At 44.5% G+C, this 9662-nt stretch overlaps 1 protein-coding gene and 1 non-coding gene across 3 annotated transcripts in view; both read right to left on the reverse strand.

The window, feature by feature from the left end:
• Abhd12b (abhydrolase domain containing 12B) overlaps nt 1–623 on the reverse strand; it is a 34403-nt gene extending 33780 nt beyond the window's left edge. For both annotated transcript variants that reach the window (XM_028782639.1, XM_028782631.1), the window contains exon 1: nt 535–623. In XM_028782639.1, coding sequence (XP_028638472.1) covers nt 535–623 — 89 coding nt within the window. The remainder of the gene's footprint in view (nt 1–534) is intronic.
• A 4051-nt stretch (nt 624–4674) lies between these two features.
• LOC114634257 lies at nt 4675–4781 on the reverse strand. The gene has a single exon (XR_003713300.1). It is a non-coding gene; the product is annotated as a U6 spliceosomal RNA (small nuclear RNA).
• Between the last annotated feature and the right edge of the window lie 4881 nt (nt 4782–9662).

Below are 9662 nucleotides of genomic sequence, written 5' to 3' on the forward strand. Positions count from 1 at the left end.
GTTAAGAATTTACACAGGTAACCCCATACATACATAGTGATTTCAATACACCCAGAAGTTCATCCAGGCCTTTAAACAATCACCTGAGGTATGGTACCTCCTTTCTCCACCTACACAGGCCTTTGACCTGAAAAGATTGCACCTCCGATTACAGTGCATCATATGTTATGACTGCCTCTATTATTAGTAATATTTAAATTCATCTGGTAGAGTTGTAAATTGAACAGATAAGAGAAACTATCTTTCTAAAGGTTGAAGCCCTTATACATTTCTGAAAAGTCAAACCTGCCTACTTCTCTGGCCTAGGCAGGATTTGAACACTGGGATAAAGCTATCTTCAAGAACTCAGGAGTTAGCAAGGATGTGAAAGCCACAAAGTCCCCCCTACCCCAAAGCCAACCCTAAAGCTTCAGTGCCCTCCACACCTAGGACAACTATAAGCAGGTCCTGGACAGGATGGCCCCAGTAACTGCCTCACCCATGCCTAGAACTGGACAAGGGAGCTGTGAAAGTGACCGACCCAATCACACTCACCGCAGGTTCCTCAGGACCATAGCCCACCAGGAGGCAACACAGGAATAGGCAGGGGGCCCTGGTTCTGCATCACAGTCCCTAGCGTCCATCCTGAGGTGCTGTCACTGCAGAGGGAGCTGCCACAGGCTTCCAGGGACCAGGCTTGCCCTCTCCTCCCCTGCTGCGCTGGCTCCACCCCCCTCCTCCACCCAGAGGAAAACTTAGCCACCTGCCTGAGTTCACACCCATTGCAGGAGCTTCCTCCCGGGTTGGTCTCATACCCAGACAAGCAGGTGATGAATAGAAACACATAGATACATAGATAACTATGTAGCCATTTGTTTCATTTCCATTGCTTTTCATTAAATATCCCTATGAGTTTTGGCAGGTGCTCACCTTTGCTGGACCCACAGAATAAAGTAAAAACTCTTAAAATCATTATAGTAGTTTGCTAGGCACTGCATTATAAGATCTGCCTGTCATTGCTCTCACAAGAATTTCTTTGGTTCCCTTTGGTTATAAAACAGTAGAGACTGAAAAACAAAAAAATGGCTTGGTGGTCAAAAGCACTGACTGCTTTTCTAGACAACAGTACACAGTCTATAACTCCAGATCCAGAGGATTCCTTGGCCTTTTGGGCACCAGACATTAGAGTAGTGTTCAGACAGATCCACATGCAGACAAAACACATAAACATGAAATAACATATGATTTTTGCAAAAAGGTGTTCATCAGCCAAGGGATTATGAGATACACAATTACTTCAATTATCCAAAATGAAAATCTTTTTGGTGTTTTGTTTACTTATCAGTATATAGCAGAACCTATCCTTGTGCCAAGGTTAGTGGACACCTGAGACAGCTGGTACCTGGTACAAGTTATATTCCAGTAGCTTTCTCCTAAGAGCAAAAGCCACAGGCCTGCCAGAGCTGCTCCGAAGAAGCTGTTAGGGCTACAGGGTGGGGATGAGGAGAAAAAAGATGCAATGTGATGCCAGCATCCAGCATCCTCCCTAGAAAGGTTGCATCATCCCCAGAAGCCAAATGTGCTTTTTTTGTGGTAGGGGGTCCTCAGTAGGCTTTGACTGTGAAGTCCTAGTGCAGGAGACTCTTTTACTTGGGGAAAATGGACTCTTTCAGAAGAAAAGACAGCAATCAAGAAGAGGATGGTTTCATTTCACAGAATTGGCAAGGGCAGAGTAGCCATTTCCTCTTTTAATCTCTCTGACCATGTCCATTTTAGGGGCAGTACCCAAGTTGAACCTTTGCTTTCCATGTGCCAAAGCAGGAATTCTCTCACTGAGCGATATCCCTCGTCTCCTTTATATCTAAGCTTGAGATAGGCTCCCACTAAGTGACTCAGTTGGACCCTGAATTCACTGTGTCCCTTGCAGAACTTTAGCTTGTGATCTCTCTACCTTGGCCTCAAGAGTAGGTGAGATTACAGGCCTGCACCAGCCAGCCCATCTGCAGAGTATCCACCTTCTGATTCACATCAAGATCAGAGCAACCAGACTAGGCCCAGTCTGTGTTAGCTGTTTGACAGCTGCCTTGTTAGTGGGCTTAGATGCCTGACAGGTGAGGCTGCAGCAGGTAAGAGTTCACGGGGCCACACCTGCTGATGGGGAATGTTCTTAGGATCCCACTCCAGGAGTTGGCCATGAAGATGGATGGTCTGGAATTTCAGAGAACTTGTTTCAAAGCATCTCTGGATAGCCTCTGGGCCAGGAGCTCCGAGGAGACCAGAGAGAGGGAGCAAGGAAGGAGCTAAGACCAGTTAGCCTTGAAGGATCCCAAATGTTATTTCCAGGTTGAAAGAACAGGGTCCTGCCCTTTAATTAAGACAAAGCCCAACTTCTTGGGAACTGTTAGAAATGACCAGCAAAGTCTCTATGGCTGGAAATTAGGGCATTCTCTTCTTAGATTTGTAGATCAATGCTCCAGGAGAAGCATTCTCTACTCTAGACAGACAGACAGACAGACAGACAGACACACACACACACACACACACACACACACCAGTTTCCTTTTTTTCAGGCTAGCCTTGAACTCCTGATCCTCCTACTGCCTCTACCTCCAAGTATTGAAATGATAGCCATGCCCTACCAGGCCTGTCCCCTTCAAACAACACATTTAGAAGTTAGAGTCTAGGATCTCCAATCTGATTTGGCATAATTAAAAAAAAAAAACCACACATCATTCCTTCATTCACTTTTAGGTATCAAACACCACACTGGGTACTGGAAGAATAGGAACCAGAATCTCCTGGTAGGGAAACTGATCTGAGAGGGAGCTGTAACAGTATGGAACTGGAATTAAAAAGTGTTCCATATCAGAAATCAGATCAGGGAATAAGAGGCCTGGGGGTGAAAAGGGGTGGTGGGAAAAGAAAGGATGACTAGGCGACATTTGAGGCTCTCAGACTCAACTGTGCTGGTGCTAGCCTTAATATACGGAGCTCTCAAGACTGTGTTGCCTACATGTAAATTACATCAACCAAACCCAGCTCCTTCCCTGTGCTGGGTTTCAGATTGACCCAGACTCTTGGGGCAGGCTAGGTAGGCACTGTAGCATGGAGCTGCATCCAGCCCCAAATTGACTTTCAGTGTCATTGGCAACGTGCACATAAAGAACACAAATGAGGTGGTGCCGCACGCCTTTAATCCCAGCACTTGGGAGGCAGAGAGCGGCGGATTTCTGAGTTTGAGGCCAGCCTGATCTACAGAGTGAGTTCCAGGACAGCCAGGGCTATACAGAGAAACCCTGTCTTGAAAAACCAAAAAACCAAAAACCAAAACAAAACAAAAAAATAAGAACACAAATGAACATGTCCTGCGACATGTTGTGTAGATGCTAAGACAAAGTCACTGGTGCAGCTACAGCAGAGACCAAAATGGTCCCTCAAGAAAGAAGACCTCAGCTGGAGTCAGGATAGTTTTACCACCTAAAATTATCTTGGACAAAGGCAATGGGAGATGCTACTGTCTCCTGGCAACCTGCCAGCTCTGGAGGTAAACAGTTGGTGATGAAGTGTTTGTAGCTGTAAAACCAGCAAATAACAATTACTGGTTTTCTGTTTCCCTGAGAATACTTCCTGGGGTGGGGGAGGGGTCTCAGATCAAATATAGGAGAATGCAGACAAGGGCATCCCTTGGCACACACCTCTCTGCTTCCAGACTGCAGGTTCCTTCCATGTGAGTGGCCCCTTCCACCCTGGGCTGCAGCAGCTGGAGCTGTTCTCTCTCCCAGGACTCCTCAACCGCCAGGAGGGATTGCATCCTCAAACTATGAGCCCAGATGAATCCTCCCCACCACAGAGATAACATGGTGAGGAATACATATTTAATTGTATTTAGTTGTTAGGAATTGCAGCCTGTTCTTCAAAGTGGTCCCAGCACCAAGGCCCCTGCTCTCTCACACTTTACCTTCCTCTCTTCACACTCTCTGAGCCCCCCGTGCGCAGAGCAATCTAGGAATTTAATGCTGATGAAATACAAGGGAAATATTAATAGTCCCAGGAGCTTGGGAACAAGTGAAGGAACTCACAGCATTTAGTTTTCTATGTTGAGGTTTCATATTGGTTTTGCATGTATCGGAGACGATTTGCCGCAGAAGTTCAAGGGTGAGAGTTAGGTCAGTCTTGTGTGCTTGGTGTTGAGAGTTAATACAGGCTTCCTTTTAGCTGGCCCAGCAGTTGCTATGACAAATCACGAGGCCATGGGTCTCTTTGAGCTGAGACCAGAAGTGCTCACGTACGGGTTTGTTTGGTTTTTGTTTTTTTTTTTTTCCTTCTAATGAGCTCTTCACAGTCCACTGTGTGCCTCACACCCCATCTCCCTTGTTATTTCATGATGAGAGAGGACAGGGTGGTCTATATGGAAGGGCTACCCATTAAACCAAGAGCTTCATTGCCTCTTGGCAGTTTCCTTTTCTGAGATCCTCCAGCTGTTCCTTAGGTCGATTATTCTGGAGCCAGTGGTGTAGTGCAGTATAGGAGTCTAGGTTCAATATCCCAAATCTTTCCAAAAGGCAAGTAAGTTATTTTCCACGGTTCCTTCCCAGCTCACCTTCTCATCTTATTGTTTATACAAGGATTTCAAAAGTTATCTTCAATCATTTGGGAAGCTGTCGGCTTAAGCACAGTAAAATAGTCTACTTTGACAAGTATTTTTTTTTTTTTTTATTTTTTCGTGTCATCCTTGCGCAGGGGCCATGCTAATCTTCTCTGTATCGTTCCAATTTTAGTATATGTGCTGCCGAAGCGAGCACCTTTGACAAGTATTTTATGTCTCAAAATCTTTCCTTGGCCAGTGGTCTTCAATAACCACCCAAAGGGAACTGTAGAAAGAGGCGTGTTGCTATCCATACTCCCCCAAATCCAATTTACCTGTAAGATCTTGTCTCATATCTTGAAGAATTGCATCATTAATTTCTTTCTTTTTTTAATTTTTAATTTTCCTTTTATATGGATTGTTAGTTTACCTGCATGATATATGTCTATGTGAGGATGTTAGATCCTGGAGCTACAGCCAATTGTGAACTGTCATATGGCAGCTGGGAATTGAACCCCAGTCCTCTGGAAGAACAGTCAGTGCTCTTATCCACTGAGTCATTTCTACAGCCCCAGCAGCATCATTAATTTTAAAAACCTCAAAAACAGTGTTCATCTCTATTCTTCTGTCTCCCTAAGTCCAGCGTCCTCTCTAGATAGAATAGAGTTTATGCTCTCATGTGATATTTATTTATTTGACCAGTATTTCTTTAAACACATTCTTCATATAGTATATACATCTTTGGGAGGTCTAATTTTATGCAGGGACTAACACATGAAAAGCTGAACAACAACCTAGGAGTCACCACCAAGTCATAAATAAATGTAACAGATAATACCCATCCCCACAGGCTCACTAGGAAACATCTTCATAGGCAGAAAAGGTCAGGGAAAGATTAAAGGGAGGTACCATTCTGTTGCTTAGAAACAGCCTCAGAAATGGAAGATAATTTAAAATGTCTTTCCCAAAGAATCCCATAGAATGCTAAAGATGTGAGATATGCATAAGCAACCGCTTAATTTACTCTGGTTTTACACAGAGCAAACTGAGAGCCTAGCAAGACCAAATGATGAGACAGGCTGCAGTCACTCTGCCCTTCCAGAGCAGCCACTGCATACAAGACATAGCAAGGTGGGGCTACACCGAGTCAACACAGCAGGCAAGGCGGGACTCATCCTCAGAGGTCTTCAGAACCTGGCAAGAAAGCAACCCGGATCAAAGTCACTGGGAGGGCTATCATGGGAAGGTTGGGGGACCAGGTGCTGGTTGTAAGCCTGACATAGCCTCCTCTACTTGCTCATGAGAAGAGCATAATCCAATGATTTCTTGTGAGGTAGATGCTCCTCATTTCTGGATCATAAGTAATCAGGGTGGAACAACGTACACCTCCCTGTCCAGTCACAACGCATCTGCATACACAGATGTCCAGACAAGAGACGCTCCAGGGGACGGCAGTACGCACCTGGATTCCCGGGAGGGGAAAACCCTGTTGTTGGATTTAGGATTTGACAGGAAAGCAGGAAGTCACCCACAGAGAGGATTTTTTTTTTCTTGACTCCTACTTCATTTTGTTTGTTTTAGGTTTTGTTTGGGTTTATTTTATTCACTTTGCTTAAAAAAAAATCTAATAAATCCAAAGCTGATTACCCTAGAGGGAGTTTAGCTGGAAAGGTAAAGAATTAGGTTATACTCTGGGGGGTGGGGAGGTGGGGGTGGGAAGATGTGTTCCTGAAAATAAAACCATACACATGAACACATGGAAAACACAAGCAGAATTGACCTCACAGGGTCTTGCACAGAAACACCAGGGTTTCCAGCTAGGAGCCTTCTAGCTACCTGGCATTGGTGCACAAGGCAGAATGAATCTATTTTCCTTCTTTAGATCATCACCAAAAAAAACAGCTCTGAAAAAAAGGTAACTGCACTCCCCTCCCCCTCTCCCTCCCCCTCTGTATGCCTCATCCCTCCCCCCCACCTCCTACACACACACACACACACACACACACACACACACACACACACACACAGCTGGAGTAAGTGAGCCCTGGCACAGCTGGAAATTAGTACAGTCTCTTATCTTTGCCTTTAGTTTTTAAACAAGCAGGAAGAGAGCCCAGGGGACGCCCCCTGGAGAACTACTTGGATCATGTCAGTCAGCCTGGGGCTGTGTTCCTTATCTTCCCTCATGCTGCTCTATTGGAACACCCTGCCCCTAGAGAGGAGTTTAAAATAATAATATGTAGTGTGAAGTGAGGTCATAGATATGAAAGCTCTCTTCTGAAGTGTTTTTTTTTTCAGCCTACAATACACAGCACTTTTATTATTTATTAATGACTGGATTTGGTTCTCTCTCTCTCTCTCTCTCTCTCTCTCTCTCTCTCTGTGCGTGTGTGTGTCTGTGTGTGTGTGTGTGTGCATGTGTGTCAGGCTCCTGGGCAAATATGCCTTCATTTAAAGCACAATAGCTTACAGAGTAACTTGGAAGATTAATTACTAGTAAATATGAATACAAAAATGGACAAGAGGTGTCGCTGTTGCCTCTTCTGGCTCACCACCTATGAAAGGGGGATTAAAAACTGTTAACTAGCAGGTCCAGCCTCTTCCAGTGGGAGACAGGCTGAGAGGTGTTTTCCCTCTCTTGCCTGCTAAGGGTCAAAAAGAGGGGTCAATGCTCTTTCCAAGAGACCCAGAGTCAATGCTCTTTCCAAGACATGGAGTCCCGGGACTCTAAAATTACTTAGAGTAAGTGTTGACTGCCACTGTGAGGTGACTAACAAAGCAGGTTTTGTTAATCCGTGGGTATATTTGTGGGAGTGGAAGACTCATGTATGCCTGGGGTGGGGGTGGGGCACTCCTGTATACATGGGGTTATATGTGTATGTGTTTCGAATGTTCATCATGTTCATGTGAAAGCCTGAGGTCAACTTTGGGTGTTTTCCAAAATAACTGGGCCACAGTTATCTTCTTCTTCCTCCTCTTCTTCCTCTTCCTCCTCCTCCTCTTCCTCTTTCTCCTGTTCCTCCTCTTCTTCCTTTTCTTCCTCCTCCTTCTCTTCCTCCTCTTCTTCCTCTTTACTTATAGCCAAACTTACTCCTAATTAATTCACCTTATGCCACCATTGCTTCCTTTTCTAGAACTATCCATGTCCCAACTTTGAATGAGGTCAACCTTCTAAGTATAAACTATATTTATCCTGTAGGTCCAAATGTCCCTCACAGAACTCTGGCCTGCCTCCATTTCTCTACACACTCACCCAGAAGTGTAAGTGATCTGGTGCTAACTTGGAGGTGAGAAGACTAGACCCAGAAAAGAGGACAGTGACAACGGCAGAGGTGCAAGCAAGGTTAGCAGGAGTTTCTCTCAGGACCTTCTGCTCAGAGCACGTAGAGAATTGGTCACTGGGAAAATACAGAAAAGTATGATGGTCTCAGAAACTACAGGCCAAGGCTTTCATGAGGACAATTCCGTCTTGATTATGCATACACTTCCTACCAGGTTGCTCTGCTTAGAAGAAGCCTGTGATTATATACACTGAAGGCCTGAACAATGAAATTGTCTTTAATGGCACTGCCAATGGGAAACTCCGTGACTGGCATCAGAGCAAACAGCCCTGTGATTAGAATAGTGTGCTTACTGATAAATGCAAGATATTTTCACCAGACAGTTACCCCAAATCTCCTTCTGTGGGGAGACTCTAACACAGCCCCTACCCTACGTGGAATGCCTACATCTGTGTAAAACCTGAAAGATAACTACACATAATGGGAGATTTTGATCTGAGAGGTTTAAATAGCCTGCAAATTATGACTTGTGCCTCATTGTGGTCCGTAATCCCTACCTGACTTTCCAGAGAGCCTACAATGGCCTCGGTCCATTCACAGGGGTCTATTTGGGCCCTGCCTTTGAGCAGAATCATTTGACTGCTTTGGTAAGAGAAAACATCTGAGTTCCCACCCTAGAACTATCTGTGGGCTGAACACGAGTCACTTATAATTATAAAGAGCAGTCAGGCTGTGACTGTGGGTGGTGCCCCTGCAATGTGGGAGGATTTGGGAAAGACACTGGGAATGGGCGGCTCTTTCCTCCATATCCATGGTACCGAGGAGGAGACTTAGGCATCCTTTGTGCATAAGAAAACATGTCACTTTATTCAGGACAGGGGGAAGTTTCCAGGTTCCATTTAGGACATTTTCAGGTTCCAGGTTCCAACAGAACATTTTGTGAGACTTCAGTTTCTTTGAAGCAAGAAGCAAGGTATCTAAAGTATGTGGATGAGCAAGAAACTGAAAGAATTGGTGCTTGGAAGAAACTATAAAGATTCCTGGCTTCTACTAAGACAGAAGTATTTAGGTATTCTTAGCTAACACCAGGTAGTTGTGCTTTGAGAATTTTTTGGAGACAATTTCACCATGCAGCCTTGGTTGGTTGTGAACTAACTGTGTAAACTAGATTATTCTCAAACTCACACCACCTGCCTCTGTCTCCTGAGTGCTAGGATTAAAGAAAGGCATGTGGCACCGTGCCCAGGTGACGGGATCTTACGATCTGTTTTTATTTCTGTGCATGTGTGTAGAAACGAAAACAAAGGTGACTTCTTCCAGCCAGAAAGTTCTCTGAGTACCTATGCCTTAAGAGTACAGGAGCCTACAGAGGCTCAGATCTTCTGTAGCTGGGATTACAGGTAAGTTCGTGGGTCCTGGGAGCTTAATTTCAGTTCTCTAGAAAAGCAGAAAGTATTCTTAACTGCTGAGTCATCTCTTCAGCTCCTGATAGATATTTTAAAATCTATGTGTGAGATATTGTTTTATTCTGTAAACTGTGTAGAATTCAATCATCCTCACTACAGGGTTTTTATAGAATGGTAACATTGAATGTGCATCAATGTGTTTGCCCCATGGTCTTGCAGGAAAACTATCATTAGTAGAACTGAAATAACTATGTAATCATAGTTCATCCCCAGTAGGACTAAATGATTCCTTCAGCAAAAGTACAGTGAGTTGGGAAGGAACAATATAATGAGGCCATCTGAAATGGAAGATGTTCAAAATTCACTTGGAGCATGCAACTCCTACTTACAAGCTAGGATCTCGATTTACTT

This window comes from Grammomys surdaster, unplaced genomic scaffold (assembly GCF_004785775.1).
Source record: "Grammomys surdaster isolate TR1022 unplaced genomic scaffold, NIH_TR_1.0 98, whole genome shotgun sequence".
NCBI classification, from domain to species: Eukaryota; Metazoa; Chordata; class Mammalia; order Rodentia; family Muridae; genus Grammomys; species Grammomys surdaster.